Source organism: Coenobita brevimanus, chromosome 56 (genome assembly GCF_032717465.1).
Source record: "Coenobita brevimanus isolate Jiangsu-jjx chromosome 56, ASM3271746v2, whole genome shotgun sequence".
Classification (NCBI taxonomy): Eukaryota; Metazoa; Arthropoda; class Malacostraca; order Decapoda; family Coenobitidae; genus Coenobita; species Coenobita brevimanus.
Genome location: NC_137009.1, coordinates 36,758,547 through 36,779,399, shown reverse-complemented (window position 1 = coordinate 36,779,399; position 20,853 = coordinate 36,758,547). Strand labels below are relative to the sequence as shown.

The following is a 20,853-nucleotide window of genomic DNA, read 5'->3' as shown; positions in this document are numbered from 1 at the left end:
CTGTGAATTTTATCCGCCAGTTGTTCTCTGCATTCCTTCAGTACCCAATTAGAAATTCCATCAGGTCCTGGGGCTTTCCTTACATCTTGAGTTTCCAGTAATTTATACACTTCCTGCACCTCCACTTTTATATCTTTCATCACCGGAACATTTCTAATCACTCCCTCCCCTTCCACAAGCTCCTTTGCTTTAGTGAAAACTGACTGGAAACGTTTGTTCATTATTTCTGCTTGCATTGCCGCATCATTAAAGACCTCTCCATCTACTTTCAGCTTGGTGATTCCTTCCTTTTGTTTCAGTTTGCCATTAACAAATCTATAAAACAGTTTGGGTTCATCCTTGCATTTGTCAATTATACCTTTTCAAAATTCCTTTCTTCTTCCCTACGTATTCTTGTGTATTCGTTTCTTGTTCTTTTATATTCTTCCTTTGTTCTGTCGTTACCTCTCTTTCTCCAATTGATCCACGCCTTATCTCTCTTTTTTGGCTATCATACACCTTCTATTAAACCACTCCTTTTTCCTGTTTTCTTTCCCTCTTACTCTTGGTACAAATTTTTCCACTCCCAAATTATAGAGGTCTAGAAAGATATCCCACTTCCTCTGTATCTCTCTTGTTTCTCTGAATTTTCTCCAATCTGCATTTTCAAAAAGTTTCTCAATCCTGTAAAATGTGCTTTGCCAAAGTTGTATCTTCCCTGTCTATGAAGCTCGTCTCTTGGCTCGACGTTTCCTATTAACATCTGGAACTCAATGACCACGTGATCACTTTTTCCCAAAGGACAGAGATATTCCAATGATTCTATTACATCAGGTTCTTTGGTGAACAGTAAATCTAACCTTGCTGGTGTGTCCTCACCTCGAAACCGTGTCTCTTCTTTGACCCACTGCGTCATCACATTATTCATTATTATATTTAATAACATAGTACCCCACGAATCCTCGCCGCCTCCAGTACCATTCCTCCCAGTTCACCTCTTTACAATTAAAGTCACCCACCAAAATTATATTATTGCTTTTCTCAATTATTTTTTGCAAGTAGCTAGCCATATCTGACAACATCTCATGGTATTCGTCATCCTTCCATGCTCTCGTCTTTGGGGAACATACACTACCGCCATATCTCTCTTAACATTCTCTCCAGTTTCTAATTTCATATATATCACTTCAGCCCTGCCTTCTCCCATTTCCACAGTATCTACATTTATGTTGTTCTTCACTGCTATCATCACTCCTCCTCCCTTTTTTCTTTTCTGTCTTTTTCTCCACAGTTTGTATTTACCATCTCCCAAATGAACATCAATATCTTCTCTTAATTTGGTCTCTACAAAGCACATGACATCAGGTTCATGCTCTCTCAAGAAATCATTAATTTCGATCCTTGTCGATATGAAACCATCAACATTAGTATATATCACCTTCAAATTATTTTTGACATTATTAATACCCTCTTCTCTCCTACTCTCTGTCCGTACCACTTCCTCAACTTCTGATCTTTCACAACCATCCCCCTAATTTCCTTCACTTCTATTTCCTTAAATACCATTTCCTTACTTTCATATCCAATACTCTCCAAAAAAAAGTATTACGTTCTTCCTCTGTCCTCTTATCATTTTTTCCTTTACTTCTTCCTTTAATGATTTTAAAGCTTCTCTTTCTTCTTCATTCAGATCTTTTCTTATTATAATATTTTCCATCCCCGCCTCTTTGCTTAATTTCCAGGTCACTTTAAGTATCTCATTTATTACACTTTCTGATGTAAACTTGACTCTCATTGGTCTTGTTTCCCCTTTCTTATAAGGCCCTATCCTCCTTACTTCCTCAATTTCTTTTACCCACTTGTTTCCTTCGGTGTCAATCTTGCCTAATATTCCTCTCACCATGTTCGTGTCTCTCTCGAGTCTTGCGAACCTAACCTTTTCTTCCTCTTCCCTGTTTCCAAATACTACCACACATCTGTTCCTTTCTACCGTTTCTCTCACTATTTTCTCTTTTTTCTTCAGTATTTTCACTACATTTTCTTCCATTTCTTTCTTGTTCATTTCCCTTTCTTCCTGGATGATCTCTTTTAAGCTGACCACTTCTTTCTGTTCTTCCTCTACGTGTGCCCACTTTGCCTTGTGTTCTTCTAGTACATTACTCACCTTCTCCGTTTTATTAGTACTCTCTTCAAGTTTCCTCCTCAGTTCAACATTCTCCCTCTTCAAATTCTTAATCTCTTCATTGGCTGTTTCGTTGGACTGGATTAGACTCTGTATGGTGGTTTCCGTATTTCCTGACACATCCTTTATCACTAGATTCTCTACTTTTTTTCGAGTTCACTAATCCTCATAATTAATGTTTTCACTAGGTCCATGACATTAGTATTAGCATCAAATCCTTGAAATTCCATTCCCTCATTGTTTACATTTTCGGCCATCTTTAACGTACCGATCAAGTACCTAAACAGCTGTTACCAATAAGCCACAAACATTCATGTATACTATTGCCAACAAATCTTTACATTTTTGGTAGTCTACCAACTTTCATTATTTTAAATTTAAAGAAAGACCCTAGGAGACAGGACAGACAAAATTCCTGAAACTACTCAAGGTCAGGAGCGATGCCAGGGACGTCCTCTCTCTCCGGCTGTTCGTGTGTGTTTGTGTGTCTCTCTTGATGTTGAAATGCTGGTGGGGCATTGATAATAGGCATTGAGTGGCTATATAGGCCTTGAATAGCTGTGTGGACATTGATTGAAATTCTGGCTTTGTATACAGTAATTGTAGGGATTTTAAACTCATGCAAGTACAGTAATTTTCATGGGATTTTGAGTATGGTGATTTTTAGGTAATTTTGAACTGCATTTGAATTCAGTAATTTTTAGGCAATTTTTAACTGCCCTTGAGTACAATAATTTTTAAAGGAATTTTGAACTACATATGAGAATCATAATTTTTAAAGAAATTTTGAACTGCAATTGAACACAGTAATTTTTAAAGGAATTTTGAACTGCATTTGAGTACAGTAATTTTTAAGGGAATTTTGAACTGCATTTGAGAACCATAATTTTAAAAGGAATTTTGCACTGCATTTGAGTACAGTAATTTTAATGGAATTTTGAACTGCCTTTGAGTGCAGTAATTTTCAGAGGATTTTGAGTACAGTAATTTGTAGGACTTTTTAGTACAGTAATTTTAAAGAGTTATTAGTAATTTAAAAGAATTTTTAGTACAGTAATTTTTTAGGGATTTTTAGTACAATCATACCCCAATTTCCTGCAGTGTTGTGTACCGGTGGAAGTGTTCAGATAATGAGTTACTGGATGTCAAAGCAGTTTTCCCCATAAGATACAGAAGAAAAGCCGGAATTGTGTTCCAGGCCCAAACCCAAACTCTCATATACCATACTCATTAGCGACTGATACAGAAACACCATAAGTAATGTCAGTATCCTCATAAACAAAATTGTTGCTAAAAAAATGGGACATCAAACATCACATTCAAACACGTTATGGCAGTTTATTGTTGACACACAAAAAACATTTAAGTCTGTTAAGACTTCTTGGAATGGTGGTGGTGGTGCACCATGTGACAATGCGGGAAGGTAAGGTGGTGGGAGGTGTGGTGCTGAGATGCATTCACGGCAACAGACACAGCAAGAGTGGACAAGCGCTGGCCAAGGAGGCAGTGCACTGAGTGGGGGTGGGGAATGGCAGGAGGACAGGGAGGAAGACATGCCTGGCAGCGCTGAACATGGTGGGAGATGGAGGACGAATGTAGGGGAGTTGGGGACTGGAGAAGAAGCGAGGGAGGTTGGGGAGAGCTGCACGCATCACCAAATCTGTATTTAGATCCACGTGTTTCAACCTTAGGGAGTGGCGGATTGTTTGGACTAGCGAATCAACAGCTGTTTGTGGGAATGTTCCACAGTTTCATGTGTTTGTTGTAGCAAGTGTTCAGTTATTGGGATGCCGTGTATTGGGGTATGGCAGTACAGTACATTTTTAGGGATTTTGAACTGCATTTGAAATGCCTGTGTAGATATTTGAACATTGAGTGAAGGTTGAAGTAGTAAGTGTAGGTTTTAAGGGATTCAGTAACTTTTGAAGTGGGGTTGAGTAGTGTGTCTGGCCATTGAATAGAGCAGGAGGTATTGATGGCAGTATTCTGAGTGGGATTGGATCCGTCTTAGCACCTCTCTCCTACAGATTTTATGCCTTGATAATAATTTTTTTTTTTTTTCTTAATTGTTTTATTATTGACATAGACTACATTTATTACATACAGCTGTAGTAGAAGATAATGAGGTATATTGTACAGAATAACTAGAAGATATTGAGGTATATAGTACAGAATAAATAACTATGGAAGAGGTATTACATTCTGCAATTGTATGAATATGTTGTATGAATATGAATTGGATATGCAGAGGTATTACATTCTGCAATTGTATGAATATATTTTAAGAACATGAATTGGATATGTAACCTAAACTTAAAAACACAACACTAAACACACAAAGTTGGAAGCAGGGACTGAAAAGATTTAACACCAACATTTGTGTAAAGTTTTTCACGTACAAGATCGACCCACAGGTTTTGTTAATAGCACTACAGCACGTTAGAGTAATTTAAAAGAAACCTCAATAGGACCTTACTCACACTAAAATTTTGATAAGCATTCGCAAGCAGGCATGAAGAATTTGCTTGGTATAAACTGCAAGGTCTTTGAGATACTACCTTTTTCTTGTGACTCTCTCACTCTCTCTCTCACTGTACTCGATTTGTATTTCCCGACAGCAATCCAAGCTCCTTACAGTTCAGTTATTGGACAAGTGTAGTCAGACCGGAGAATGAATGTAAGTAGTAACCAAGGAGACTCATTCATGCATCGTAACTAAGGCTTATTAAATTTTATGCAACCATGATCATGTTTTATGAATTTGACAGTACTTTTTAATTTCCATCTATCTGTCTATCTATAGCCAGACACCTTAATCCTGTAAGGGGTGGCCACAAACAAATCACCTCCATGTTGCCCTGTCCTCAGATTTTTGTCCACTTGCTGCTTATTTCACATAGCCCAATGGCAGAAAATGGTAAGGCCCTACATCCTTTTCACATCACTTCTTGCTGACAGACATAATATTCTGATGTTAATCTGTTTTTACGACTAAGCATTCAAGGTGGAGAGATGGCAATTTTAGGCCAAGTTAGAGTAAAAGGAATGAAGTAAGCAAGGAGACTCATTCCATCATCATAACTAAAGATGCCAGAATTTCATACAACCACAATTTTTATTCAGGGTGTGTGAATTTGACTTGTAACCAAGGAGACTCATTCCCATATCATAGCAAAGGCTCATTAAATTTCATGCAGCCACGACTTCTTTCCACTTCAGGTGACTCTGTACTGAGTGACAGGTCTAACAGTTTCTGCAGCTCAGGAAACCATTTATAACACTGGGTGGTAACCATATAACCATATTATAAGGTGAAGTGGAGCCCCTGTTAATAGGGTGGAGAGACACAAACGAGGCCTCCATCCAGGAACCAAACCTTCACACTATTCCCCGCAGCTTGTTGTGGCAAGATGCTGTCAAGCACAAGGGAACATCAGTTCACTGCATGAGAAGGCCGTGCAAGGGCAGTTGCTTGCCTGCAATTGATGGGTTTGCTTGGCCAGCCAGAACTGGGTTGATCATCATTCCTACATCATAACTAAGGGCCATTGAATTTCATGCCACCACAGCTTTGTATTCACGTTGTTTGAATTTGACTAGTAACCAAGGAGACCCATTCCAGTATCAGAATGAAAGATCACTGAATTTCATGCAACCATGGCCTCGTATTCAAGTTGTGAGAGTGGTCCACTTTTGGTGAAAACAAACCAGCCATAGTGTGTATATATATATATATATATATATATATATATATATTATATATATATATATATATATATATATATATATATATATATATATATATATATATACAGTATATCTATCTATCTATCTATATATGTATATATATGTACTGTATATATATTTAGGTAAGGGCCACCCATATTCTGAGGGGTTTATTATGCTGTATATGTATTGTTATTGTTATTATTATTATTATAACTTGACCTAAAATTGCCATCTCCCCAGGGGCGTACCTAGAGATATGGGGGCCCAGGAGGCTAGGTTCTTTGGGGGGCCCCCCTCCAGGAAGGGGGCCCCACAAAGAACCTAGCCCCCCTAATTCTCAAAACTTATCTATTATCTGAGCCGGAATTGTCAGGATGATAAATACATATATTTTTAAAAAAAGCTTATAAATTTTTAAGGCTTTGGGGGGCCCCTCTCAATTGGGGGCCCAGGGGGCAGTTTCAAACAGCTCTCCCCCCCCTGCACCCCCCCTCAGGTATGCCACTGCATCTCTCCATCTTGAATGCCAAGTTGTAACAGTAGATTAACTCTTAGAATATATTGCTAGTCATGAAGAAGTGCCATGAAAAAGGATGTAGAGCAATAACATCCTCTTTTTATGTCATTGAGCTGTGTGAAATAAGATGCGAAAGGATAAAAATTTAAGCCATGTTTGGGTGCAAGAAGTACAGCACCAGACAGGCTGAATAAAATAATTTGAGAGATAAGAAAAATAAAGAACAAAGATGTCTTCAGGCTGAATGGGGGAGGCGGTGGCTCAATCGGTAGAGAGGTGGCCTGCAGTCCTACCAGACCCAGGTTCAAATCCCCACTGGAGCAGGGAGCAGTTTAAGGATTTGAATTTCATGAAAGCAGGCTACTGATCTACCAGAAGATCCGCCGACATGTCGTAAAAATACCCCAGCTAATACCAATACAGCAGTCCCGTATGAGACAGCCCTAGCATGTATTCAATATGGACGGTGGGTGTTAGCACTGAAGTGATGATATGCGGAGGTGTATGGCATATAGGAGGACTACTGGGCCTTGAGAGCAGGCTGTGAAGCCTCCGCCCTGAGTTGGGGGGAGGGGGAGTTTTTTCACCTTGACCCAGATTTTCATCCTTTTGGAGTTTAATTCACATAGCTCAGTGGCAGAAAAAGATAATGCAGTGACTCTCCTTCCTTTCCATAGCACTTATTCATGACTATAGTTCGTTTACCATAACTTGGCCCATAATTTTGTCCTTTTGGAGCTTATTTCTCATAGGTAAGCAGAAAAAAAAAAACTATAACTCCACATACTGTCAGTAGCACATCTTCATGACTAGCATCATACTTTTTATTGTTACAGCTTAGCATTCAAGATGGAGAGATGGCAGTTTTAGGCCAGGTTGGAGTAAAAAAGGCATAACATCATATTCTAGAGTAAATCCCACTTGCAACTCAGCATTGTTGGTGGAGAGATGGCAATTTTAGGCAAAGTTAGAGTAAAAAACAGTATACTGTCACCACCCTCGTAGCAGATCTCTATTGCAGCTTCACCTCACCATCCTCGTTGCAGATGTTTATAGCAGCTTCACCTCACCATCCATGTTGCAGATCCTAATTGCAGCATCACCTCACCGTCATCTCATGTTGCACATTGCAGGGCTGGAGCGAGACACGTACAAGCACCTGCGGCGGAGTGTGGTTGACATGGTACTGGCCACTGACATGACCAAACACTTCGAACACCTCAGCAAGTTCCTCAACATGGCTGCCACCTCACGCACCCCACTCAGGGAGGATGAACTCCCCGACACTGTGAGCTGCATCACCTCACCTGCCTTGCCTCACCTCACCTCACCTCACATCACTTCACTTCACTTCACCTCACCTTTCTTCTTTTCATTCTTCTCCTCTCCTTTCCCTTCCATTACTTTTCTTTCCTTGCCTTACTGTATTTCTTCTCACCTCACTATGCTTCACCATTCCTTTTCTCTCCTCTCCTCCCATCTCCTCTCCTCTCCTCTTTTCACCTCTCCTCTCCTATCTCCTTTCCTTCCATTCCATGCATCATCTCTGCTTACCTTTCCTTTCCATTCATTCCTTGCCTCATCTTATCTTTCCTTTCCTCTCCCTGCTTTTCCCTTCCCTTCCCTTCCCTTCCTTTCCCTTCTCTTCCCTTCCCTTCCCTTCCCTTCCCCTTCCCTTCCCTTCCCTTCCCTTCCCTTCCCTTCCCTTCCCTTCCCCTTCCCTTCCCTTCCCTTCCCTTCCCCTTCCCCTTCCCTTCCCTTCCCTTCCCTTCCACTTCCCTTCCCTTCCCTTCCCTTCCTCTCCTTTCTTCATCTGCCTTTCATCTCCTTTTCTTTTTTCTTCTCACTTTACCTCACGTTCTGGCCTTGCATATTCCGCCCTCACCAGCCTCTGTAGTGGAATAAATCATACCAACTTATTTCAGTCGTGTTTATTGTAAAGATTCAGTTACTTACAGACTAACATTAACCCTCTCTAGGTGTGGGTCCAAGTTGGGCGGAAGCTGCTTTATCTTTACAATAGATACAGTATCATTGTGTGTCTAAATATCTTGCATTTAGTGGTTGTGTCTATAGTTAACAGCACTGGATGATATTGTAATGCCTTTTCCGTAGCAGTTTATTTTGCTCATTACACATATCTTACAGTTAAAAAAGAAAAGAAAAAAAAAAGTGATGGTGACTTGTGTCTTGGGTATAGTTCAGTCTGCTGGTGTAGGTATGGGTGTGGGAGTAAAAAATAAACGATGCTGGATCGCCATTGGTAACACTGACTGAGCCGTCCCCACAATACACAAGAAATCACCTGGCAGAGTGATAGAGGAGCATTATAAGCCACCGTACAGTAATGATTTAAATTACACTGATAAATACAAATAACATATAAGAGAATGTTGAGGTGTAATATGCAGAATAAATCAGGAAGTAAAAGGTGTTGTGAAGCCTCGTACCCCACCTGGAATACAGAGCCAAAACCCCCATGCCCTAGAGTCCTGTCACTATGCATATTCTCACTTAGTAATGATCCCACTGGCACTTTTACCTCACTAGACTTCACCAGACTCACCTCACTTCACCATACCTCACTTCGCCTTGCTCATCGAACCTCATCTCTCTCTCACCTCACTTCTCGTCACGTCACCTCACTCAGGGAAGAGGACCCCCAAGAGTGTCTGTAATATGAATAAATTTCAAACCCAGCCGTTATTCATGTCTTATGCTTGTATTATCAAAACCAAATATTTGGGGGTGTCAGTAGGCCCCTGTCACTGTACATATGAGGGTCAGTTTTAAAACATCCGTGAAGATTGGAAATGGTTATACTGCATTCCACTTGCTATAATGCAGTTAGGAGTGGACATTCATCTAGGCTTATTTCTGCTACTGGTAGATAATTTTTTTCACATTACAAAAGGCCAGTTGTATTGAATGGAATTATTTTTGTTATATCTACTCCACCCAGTTCAAACAGTCTTTCCTAAACAAAATAAACCATCAGCAAATGGCAGGAATAAAACAAAATCTGCAAGCTAATTTCAACTTCACTTTGCATCTGCCATGCCTGTGCCAGTTCATCAGCCCATTGCACATGCCATCATTCCCTGTGTATGTCATTGTAATCAACACTTAAGGCTTTTGTTGTTGTCGGTGTTCATTCTTTTAGTTTATAAGGACTCCAACATGCTTGCATGCATTGGCCTTCGTCACCTAATGGTGGATGTCCATTTTGCTCGATCTCTGGCAGCCTCCCTGTTCAGTCCCTTATCTATGAGGTCACACTCTGTGACCAAGTCCCAGGTCATTTTTGGCCTGCCTCTTGTAACCCTACCCCAAACATTCACATTTCTCACTTTCTGCACCCAGTTGTCATCCCCCATCCTCTCCACATGCCCAAACCATCTCAGTTTACCTCAGTCAATCTACCTTTCCTCATCACAGTACCAGCACACTCCAGTCCCATCCTTGTACTGTTTTTACTCTAACTTGGCTGAGATGTTTGTCCTTTTGCAGCTTATTTTACCTAGGTCAGTGGATGAAAAAGACATTGCTACTGCTCTACATCCTTCCCATATAACTTTTTTCTCTCTCTCTTTTTCTCTCACTAGCACCATGTTCTATTGTAAATTTGTTGTTACAGTTCACATTACAAGATGGAGAGATGACAGTTTTAAGATAGCATGAAAACAATGTAGTAATTTTTTTTCTTTTTTTCTTAGCTTACAGAAGAATTTTAATTATCTAGATACTGTATAGATAACTTTTACATGACATACCATTTACTCTATTGGTGCTGCCTTAAGATGATTTTATGAAGATCAGGAGAGATTTCATGAACTGGAGGCATTTGATATAGCTTTCATTTGCCCCATCACTGTGAGGGGTCTCTGTTGTTCCTCGTACATTTATAAAGGCTCCAGTATGCTTGTATGTATTGGCCTTGGTTAACAAATTACATCTGTCTCCTTGCACTATGTTCAAGCACTTGCAGCCACTCTCTTCAGTCCCTTAACCCTGAGGTCACACATTCTGTGACCCCATCCTGTCTTTTTCGATCTTCCTCTCACAACTGCGCCCTCAGTGTTCAAACCTCCGAAGCTGAGTGAAATAATGTGATGATAGTAAGAGTAAGTCAGCAAAATACATCACTGGATTGAAGGAGTAAGTCTCTTCTATATAATGATGTACACTCAGTAAAAACAAAAATGTCTTTACACTTCTCAGTGTTACTTTTTTAAACCATTACATTTGAAAATGTTATTCAGTTCCTTTTCATATATGAGTATGCCTGCTGTTACTATCGACATGTAGTAAAGAATGAAGTTTATAAAATATGTATTATGAATTATCATTCAGAAGTATTTGCCTTAGGAAGAAAACACTAACTGCAGCAATATTCATCGATCACCTGTGTACAAATACTTTTTTGGTCATGTGGACATATCAGTAATTTTTCTGCAGTTGTATTCACTGTAGAAAACACCTGCATATTCATGGGAAAAATGAAGGATATATCTAACCCGTCCAGTGTGAGTCTATCTTGTCCTCATTAAATGAAATAAGATCAAATGATGCCATTTTTCCTCATAAGAGAATCCCTGTGCTTAGGTTAGCCGTGGTACAGCTGAAAAGAATCTCCATGATGAGGATGGTCATGGTCCAGCTGATATTTTTTGTGTGGAATGGGAACTGAACCAAGTCTCAAACTGTGATATTACTTCAACAGTTTCAGGAAATTTTTGGGAAGAAGAAAATCATCATATGTCATGCTGTCAAGGAGTTTAAGGATTTTTAGGTATCCCTGTACTCCTTCCACCCCCCCCAGATTTTCATCTTTTTATAGTTATTAGAGTAGTCTAGTCATTTACCCTTAAATGGATTGGATTGGACACTAGTAGCCTAGCCTTGAACCTGTACACTTTGAAGGGCAGTACAGGATAGACTGTTACCATTTTCCTTCTCAAATGCATACTCCCTCGATCCACACATCCCCATCCTTTTTTAAATCATGTATTCTCTTATTAGACTTTATTTGTTCTATTTATTTATTTTAGTATGACTCAGGTGCTGGAGAGAAGTCGAAGAAAGCTGGTTATAAAATGTCCCTCAACTTCTACCCTATCCCCCCAAAGGAAGATAGAGGACTGCAAGAGAATGCTAGCCACAATCCACAGTTCACCAGGTTCACATTTCAGATGAGCTTAGAGCCGCAAGAAGAAGAAGAAGAAAAAGTCTGAGTCAGGGCATAGGCTGTTATCATTGTTACTGTTGGTGAAATAATTTGTTATCCTTTTCAACCCTTGTAGAGTGGTCGAGATTCTCCTGACCTGTTGGCCTTCGGATCAGCCGAGAACATTGTGGTCATCAAGCGGATGTTGATAAAGTGTGCCGATGTCAGCAACCCACTCCGCCCCCTCCATCTCTCCATCGACTGGGCGTACCGGATAGCCAACGAGTATTTTAACCAGGTACCATGCCATAGTGTCCCACATCTTCTCTTCCTCCTGCCTTTCTTCATCTCTCTGTCTCCCCTCCCTTAGCTGTCTACTCCTTTACCGCAGTTCTTCCTAAGTCTCCTCCTCCTGCCTTACCTCATCTCTCTGTCTCCCCTCCCTTAGCTGTCAACACTTTTACCTCCGTTCTTCCTAAGTCTCCTCCTTCTGCCTTACCCCATCTCTCTGTCTCCCCTTCCATACCTGTCGACACGTTTACCTCAGTTCTTCCCAATTCTCTTTCTTTTCTTACCTCTCACAATTTGAATGCCACAACATTGTTTTTTTCTGACAGAACAGTGCCACTCGCAGCTTGAATACTAAGTTGTGGTTGCATGAAATCTGATGAACCTTAGGTATGATTTAGTCATATCAGCCATCCATTCTGACTGCACTTGGCTATGAACTGAGCTGAAAGGGGTTAGGAATCTTTACATCTCAGATCAGCTATCGATTCTGACCACACTTGGCCATGTACCTAGCTGAAAGGGGATTAGGGATTTTTACTCGTCAAATCAGCCATTCATTCTGACTACACTTGGCCATCTACTGAGCTGGAAGGGGTTAGGGATCATTACTATATTCATTTTACTCTACTTGGCCCAGATTTTCATGTTTTTGTGGCTTAAATGCAGAAAAAGACAATACTACAGCTCTTCATCCTTTCCAGAGCATTTCTTCATGACAAGCACCATATTCTGGTGGTAATGTATTCTTCCAACTCTGCATTTGTTATGGAGAGACAGTAATTTTAGGCCAAGTTACTGTGAATAGAGTATAGGCAAATAAACCATCCATACTGGCACACTTGGCAATCTACCGAGCTGAATGGGGTAAGAGGTGACTGGAGACTTTCTGATCATGTAATTAGACATCTTTTTTGATCATGTAGTTTGACAATTTTTTTTATCATGTGATTAGCTCCTTTCTGTCTGCCTCCTATCTCACTTCCTTGCTCTGTTGTCTGTACTCCATCTCTCTCTAAGTCCCATCACCTTCCTTTCTCTGTATGTCACCTCCCACGGTCTCACACACCTCTGTACTTCACCTCTCACAGTCTCCCACACCTCCCCCACCTCACACACCTCTGTACTTCACCTCTCACAGTCTCCCACATCTTCCCAACCTCTCACACCTCTGTACTTCATCTCTCACAGTCTCCCACACCTCCTCCACCTTACACACCTCTGTACTTCATCTCTCACAGTCTCCCACACCTCCTTCACCTCACACACATCTGTACTTCACCTCTCACAGTCTCCCACACCTCTGTACTTCACCTCTCACAGTCTCCCACACCTCCTTCACCTCACACACCTCTGTACTTCACCTCTCTCAGTCTCACACACCTCTGTACTTCACCTCCCACGGTCTCACACACCTCTGTACCTCACCTCTCACAGTCTCACACACCTCCCCCACCTCACACACCTCTGTACTTCACCTCTCTCAGTCTCCCACACGTCTGTACTTCATCTCTCACAGTCTCCCACATGCCCTCCACCTCACACACCTCTGTACTTCACCTCTCACAGTCTCACACACCTCTGTACTTCATCTCTCACAGTCTCCCACACCTCTGTACTTCATCTCTCACAGTCTCCCACATGCCCTCCACCTCACACACCTCTGTACTTCATCTCTTACAGTCTCCCACATCTTCCCAACCTCTCGCACCTCTGTACTTCACTTCTCACAGTCTCACACACCTCTGTACTTCACCTCTCTCAGTCTCACACACCTCTGTACTTCACCTCTCACAGTCTCACACACCTCTTTACTTCACCTCCCACAGTCTCTCACACCTCGCTTACCTCACACACCTCTTCCTACAGACTGAGGAGGAGAAGAGGCGAGGATTGCCGATCGTGATGCCCCAGTTTGACCGTACCACTTGCTCCATACCCAAGTCACAGATCGGCTTCATCGACTTCTTCATCAATGATATGTTCGACGCGTGGGATGGTACGTTCTTTGTAGGGGTTTGTTTGTCGAGCCGAGTACTGTTAATTTGTTTGTTTTCAGTACCTGCTTGTGTATGGTGAAAGTTGAGCTTGGAGCTATGATGATGATGGTGAGATTGATAATGGTGGTGATGATGATGATTGTTTAATATGATGGTGATGGTGATGACAGAGACGATGTATGCTAAAAATGATGATGATAACGATGGTGATGAAGATGTTGATGACGATGATAATGATGCTGTTGATAGTGATGATGACAGTGATGATGTTAATGATAATGTTGATGATATTTTTCAGTTCCATGATCCCATATATGTTGTGGGGAGTAGAGCCTGCGTGAGGAGAGGGATTTCAGTGTTAAGGGTAGATATGGGTGAATAAATAGATACCTACCTTCAGTTTCTGGACAAAGGAGCAAAATTCTGGCCTGCCATTGTCCTGGTAGGGCAGTAAAGGATTGGATGATGATGATGATGATGATGATGATGACTGATGACTACGATGATGATTGATTGATGATTGATGATGATGATGAGGAGGAGGAGAAGGAGGAGGATTATGATGACGACAACAACGATGATTGATCGATACAGTAAGATCTGACTATAACGGACTAATTGGGGCCCAAAGCATCCCGAAATGAAATTCTGATAAAAGCAACATCCGGATTTCCCCCAGCTAATCCAAACGTTTTCCAATATATCAGACATTTAGTCCAGATCACATGAACATTTTTTAAACTGTTTTGACTACCATTGTGGTACTGTACTGTGTTATAACTTCACTACATTAATCAAATGGTATAATATATATAATAATACTGTACTGTACACCGATAAACATGGCTTATTTACCTTATTGTGATGAACATAGCTGAAGTGGTCAGGCAGTCCAGACTGCTTCTGGCTTTATCAGACTTTTTCTGATATACTGTACAGTATAGGAATTTAGTCCGGTAGCTCCTCGAGTCCTATAAAAGTGAATTCTGGTCTATTGAACTCCGTTATATTGAGTTTTTACTGTAATTGATGATGATAATGACAGTGATAGCTATTGATTGATGATGTTAATGATGACTGATAACGATTGATTGATGATGATGATGATGATAATGACAACAATGACGATAACGATTGATTGATGATGATGATTGATTGACGATGGTGGTGACAACAAAGACGATAACGACTGACTGATGATTGATGATTATGACGATAATGATTGATTGATTGATGATGATACGGTGATGATTTTCGATGATGATAGTAACAGTAATAATAAAAATGTTCACCCTCTTTCCCCATAGCATTGGCCGACATCCCAGAGCTGATGGAACACCTGCGTCGAAATTACCAGTATTGGAAGGAGAAGGAGGAGTCGGTGCCATCACATCCTCCCACACACCCGGAGGAGCGCGAGGAGGAGGAGAGGGAGGAGCAGGAGGAGGAGGAGGAGAGGAAGAGAGAAGAGGAGGAGGAGGAGAAGGAAGAAGAGGCGGAAACTGAAGGAGATGCAAGCTAGTGAAAGAAGGAGAGAAGGAGGAAGAGGAAAGATAGAGGATCTTGAAGCTACTGATAGAAAAAGAGAGAGCAGAGTGGAAGTGGATGAGACAAGGAGAGAAAGGAAGTAAGAGAAAGGAGGAAGAATTAGAGGGAGAGGGAAACTGATATTAAGCGGAGGAGAGGGAAGAGAAAAGGGCACAATAATATTAAAAAAAAGGAAAGAAAAATAAGGAGACAGGGAAACTGAGAATACTTTTTAGTTCAAAGTAAAGATGCAAGTGAAAGTTTAGGCGGTCATTATAGAGACAAAAGTAAGTTGGTGACAAAGGAAACTAGAGTAAGAAAAAAGGAGTTTTTAGATTAAAAACAGATGATTGAGTGGAGATAGTGTACTAGAGGTTGTTAGTTGAGGATAGAGATTAAATAAAGTGTGTGAGTTACATGAGAAACTAACAGATTGGAGTGGTATGAAGAAGAGAGACAAGTAAGAGGAAGAGTCAGAGGATTAAAAAGAAATGATGGAGTGGAAAAAGAAAATGTTAGAGTAGTTGTAAGTTGAAGACAGAGATGGAGTCATGTGAGAGAGAATAACAAAATAGAGTTAGTGATATAATGACTAGAGAGGAGTAAGATAGAAAGTTGGTGTGAGATAAGTAAAATAGTGTAAGGAAAAAGAGGGAATAAGGCATGCTAATAACTGTGAGTAAATGAAAGAAAGGAGAAAGCATAGTGTTGGTAAAGTTTCTAAATATTGAGCAGAAGGGTAGTTTTGAGGCAAGGAAGTAAATATAAATAAAAAAGCATGAAAGGAAGAGTGATCCTTGAGTATAAAGACGTTGTTTCTCACTGTTAATGATTCTTCCTTGCCTGACCTTCAATAGTTCTTTCCCCCTCTACCATCCCACGTTACCTTACTCAATTTTAATCATCATTTATCACTTAATGATAGTGTTGCTTTAAATCACCTATCCATATCTGTCTGTGTATCTGTCTAATTGCCAAACACCTTAATCTTGTAGAGGGTGACCACAAACAAATCGCCTCCACATTGCCCTGTCCACAATCATCTGGCTATCCTCCCTCCAACCCACACACACCCTCACTCCTATTTCTCCACTCCATCCCTCTCATCCTTGGTCTCCCCCTCCATCTCACATGCACTCTTCAAGTCGTCTCTCCTTCTCCTTCTCCTCTACATGGCCAGATCAACTCATAGTACTCTTAACTCAGTCACATCCTCATCAAGATATGCTCACATGGGTTGCTATAAGACTGGCTATTATTTTGTTACGACATTTTGATCAGTTTCTAATATATCTTTTCCATCAGCTCTTTGAATCTGTTGTTATGCTCTTAATTGGAGCTGCAGTTCCCAATTTTTTCCCCAGATCTCCTGTGCATTCTTCATTCTCCACTTCCTCATTGGTCAGTATGCCATATATGGACTTTATCATCTCCACCTCATCGTTATTTTCCCCACTCCTGCCCTTCTTCACCCTCTACCTAATTATCTACACCCTCGTTTTCCTTTGTCCGTTCTCCCATCACGTCCCTCTCTCTTGTGTATTTAATCATTTGTACTTGTAGTTCAGTGTTTTGGCCACTCTTCTATCACTTATATGTCCTTCCATTTGGCCATTCTACTGTCATATATATCCTTCCATTTGGCCTCTCTTCTATCACATATATCCTTCCACGTGCTCCTGTCCCTGTCTTCCTGCCCACTTCACCTTTATCCTTGTCATCACATGTTTGTCTCCTCTTTCTCCTACTCCCCCCCCACATTTCTGCACATCCCCTTCGCCTCCATCCCTTGCCATCTTCCTCGTCTCCCCTTTCTCTCACTCTCTTCCTCTGGTCTTGCACCCGTCTGTCTTCCATCCATCACCCTATTTCTGTATCATCTGAACCTGTTATCACCCTACTTTTCAGACTTTTCAGACATCTCATGTACCCATGTCACAATAACTGATTTCCCAGCCATCTCTCTTGGGCTTTTCTTAATGTGACAAACTGTACTGAATTTTTTTTTTTTTTCCCTCAAGCCACATATGATAACTTCGCAGTATTTAAGCATAGCCGAGATTAACAACACTGCATGTTAATCTTATCTAGATCCTACTTCAAAGCAATCTAATTATGATAAAAAAGAAAGAAAAAAAAAAAAGCCTTCGGGATTTGTAGATAGTCGATGAAGTGTTTGTGTGTATGTATGTGCATGTGAGTATGTCCGTCACTCCTCTTATATGTGGATAAAATACGTAAAGTGGTATAAAGTTTGTGTACGGTTGAACCTGTTGACTATTTCTCTGCTGTGTGTTGAGCTGTGTTACTTCCAGCCGTCATTCTTTTGTATATCACGGCATGCAGTTTTAAAGTCCCCAACCCCTGTGTCGATTTTGCGCTGTTAGTGTCCCTGACCGGTTTTTATTGTTGGTTTGTATTTTTATTTTATTTATTTTTTTTTTTACACTAACGGGTCTGTTGTAGTCTCTTACGATGTGCCGAACCCATAAACCAAATTAATCTCCCACTTATGCCTTTGGGTGAAGCTCAGATCTGCAGCCTTATCAGAGCTGAGCCTCATCTTCACTGGCCCAGACCACGCTAGGCTTTAACATCTTAGTCACAATTAGTTCTGTAAGGGCAGTGGTATGACTTCGGTGGCAATTGAAGCTGGTCTATGTGACTGGCTAGGTCAGAGGGGGTGAATTTGCCAAGAATTGGAACCGCATGCAACGACTATCCTCATTGCCAGTGTTGTGATGTTTGTGTGGGTAAAAGGAGGCTGGAAAAGATAGAGAAAGAAGCGGGGATGGATTGGAGATTGGATTGGAGAGAGAATGAATAAGTAGAAGAGAAGGAGGGATGAGGGAGAAGGATGATGGAAAAGGAGGTGATGAAACAACAAGTAGAAAAGTATGATGGAAAGGAAGGAACAGGAAAAGGATGAAAAGAGAAGTGTCAAAAGGAGTGGGGGAAAAGCAGGAAGAAGTAAGGGAGAATCATGAAAAGGGGAGTGGAAAGGGGACCTGATGGGGATGTGGAAAAGGAGAAAGAAGGAAAGATGATGAAAAGGAGAGTGAGAAGTAAGTATAATGGGGAAAAACAGGAAAAGAGAAAAAAGAGGTTAGAGAGAGGGATGACAAAATTTTGGGTGTATGAAAGATGGAAAAGATGTGAAGGTAAAAAAGTAGTTAATGCAATGAAATAAGAGAAAAAGTGGTTAAGAAAGAAAGAATTGAGAAAGTAGGTAGAGAGTGGGAAAGAAAGAAAACAGAAGATGCACAATAAGGAGAGACAAAGCTGGATACAGAAAGGAGAATTGAGTTAGGAAAAGGTAAGCCCTATATCTGCAAGAGAGTATGCTAGTGTGTTGATTAGGTATTGACTGACAATAATAAGTAAATAAATAATAATACTACATATACTAAGGAAGCAGAGTAACCTGAAAAATTTGAACAGTATTGCTGGTATTGAGATTATGATTGAAGTCCTTTATGCAGGAATAGTAAGAACTGGATACCAAATAAAAGCTAATTTGACCACTGAAATATGGAGTGGAGAGAGAGCTTAATTGAGTACAGTAGAGAAAGGATTTGACTGCTAGAAATAAGAGAGTGCAAAAGACTAACCAAATTCTGTAGTGAAGGTGATTTGACTGCTGGAATATGGTGTGTAAAAAGCATTTAGGACATCGAAAGAGAAATTTTAATATGAGTAGCTGACACTGAATTTTGAGTTGAAAGTTTGTTGAAAGAAATTGAAAGGTCAGATGTCAGCAGGTACCTTGCGTTTAAATCCCCACTCGTTCCTCACCATCCCGATCCCATCTTGCGTGTGGCTGACCCCACTAGTTCGGAAACACAGAGCTGTGGTTTTACCATTCTTGGCAAATTCATGAGCTTCCCCCACAGACTTTTTGGTGATTGTTACAGAACCGCGATAATGTGTTCAGGCACGGAGGTTAATTCGCTCAGTCCAGTGGTGCACTTTCAGTTTCATTCTTGGTACTACTAGGCAATTTCACCCAGCCTGGAAGAGCCCCCCCCCCCCAGTATAATTCCTACTGTTTGAAAAAATCTCTCCAGAGCTGAATAAAATAGTCTGGAAATCATAAGAATGCAATAAAAGCCACATCATTGTACTGAAGGGGTTAATCTAGTCTCTTTGTGCTGCCAGTATCCCCCGAACATGTACAGTATATATGAGTAATAAATTCTATACAGTATATATAGGTATTAAATATATAAATATATATATATAAGAGATACTACCAGAGAGTTTTTATAAGAGCTGTCAGTTGGCGTACACAGATATTGCATTCTATTTTTTAACCACTTACTATGATGGAGGTGGTTGGGGTGTAATGGGTGTGTGTGTGTGCTGTGACAGATGGGATCCAAGAGTGAGCAGTGGTGTGGAAGGTCTTAGGTATGGCAGACCAGAGGTAGAGTATCATCATCATCATCATCATCGTCCTAGCCTATTATCCTCACCTAAAAATGGAACAGAATACTGTATCATCATAATCGTCATCGTCATTATTATTCCAGTCTCCTTTCTGCACATTAGGATGGGATGAGATGGGGTCCAGAGGGAAGGAGGGAGAAAAACAGTAGAGGGAGAAATTATGGTAACCAACAGCATAGCCAGTGAAATGGGCTAAAGAGGCAGAGTTACGTAGAAGTGAAACATCCTTAATTTATCGTTGTTGTTTCAGAAGGATGTTTCAGTGCTTCATCTGACTCATGTAGTTTTTAAAGCATGTTTAGAGAGATGATGTGACAATTTTTTGGTTTGGCCAGAGAAGAAAGGAAGATTGCGTTGCATTCCAAATTTCCTCATTTTGTCACTTTTTTTTTTTTTTTTTTCCCAAATGGGAATGGCTGATATAATTTCTTCATTATTGCTGTTGTTCATGTATTTACTTATTTAGCATTTGAACCTATTCCTGTAGGTTTTGAAGGAATTTTGTACAGCAAGAGATGATGTGGAAGTTCTTTGTTATTTCAGGTTAGAGGTAGAGAAAATATAACACCCTCATTTCATCACAGCTCCTGCAATGGGATTTTTTTTTTTTTTTTTTTTTTTCTTTTTTTTAAGCACTTCATCCCATTTTTGTAGTTTTTCAACCATTTTTAGAGGTAGTGTGGGAGTTCTCAGTTATAGTAGACTTGATGCAGAGAACATATCATATCTTCATTTCACCAGTGCTGTTGCAAGTGAATGTTTTGCAGTTCATCCACGCCTTTAATTTTAGAAGTATTTATTGTTTTCTTAGCATTGTATACCAGAAAATGAGACTCCAAGATGTATATACTGTACAGTGGTTTAGTTATTTACTTATTTATTTATTTATGTATTTATATACAGACATTTATTTTATTTATTTATTTATTCATTTAGCAACAGTTTAAGATTTAATGTGAAATAGTTATATTTTCTGGATTTTTTGTTTGTCATTTCATTCAGGTATTTATTGCAT

The 20,853-nt window shown here is 40.3% G+C and overlaps 1 protein-coding gene across 1 annotated transcript in view; it reads left to right on the top strand.

Annotated features, from left to right (window-relative positions):
• LOC145401612 (high affinity cAMP-specific and IBMX-insensitive 3',5'-cyclic phosphodiesterase 8A-like) overlaps window positions 1-15,685 on the top strand; it is a 125,502-nt gene extending 109,817 nt beyond the window's left edge. The window contains exons 13-16 of the mRNA XM_080273805.1: window positions 7,541-7,695; window positions 11,711-11,872; window positions 13,732-13,861; window positions 15,170-15,685. Coding sequence (XP_080129931.1) covers window positions 7,541-7,695; window positions 11,711-11,872; window positions 13,732-13,861; window positions 15,170-15,384 — 662 coding nt within the window. The 3' untranslated portion in view covers window positions 15,385-15,685. The remainder of the gene's footprint in view (window positions 1-7,540; window positions 7,696-11,710; window positions 11,873-13,731; window positions 13,862-15,169) is intronic.
• Window positions 15,686-20,853: the final 5,168 nt, after the last annotated feature.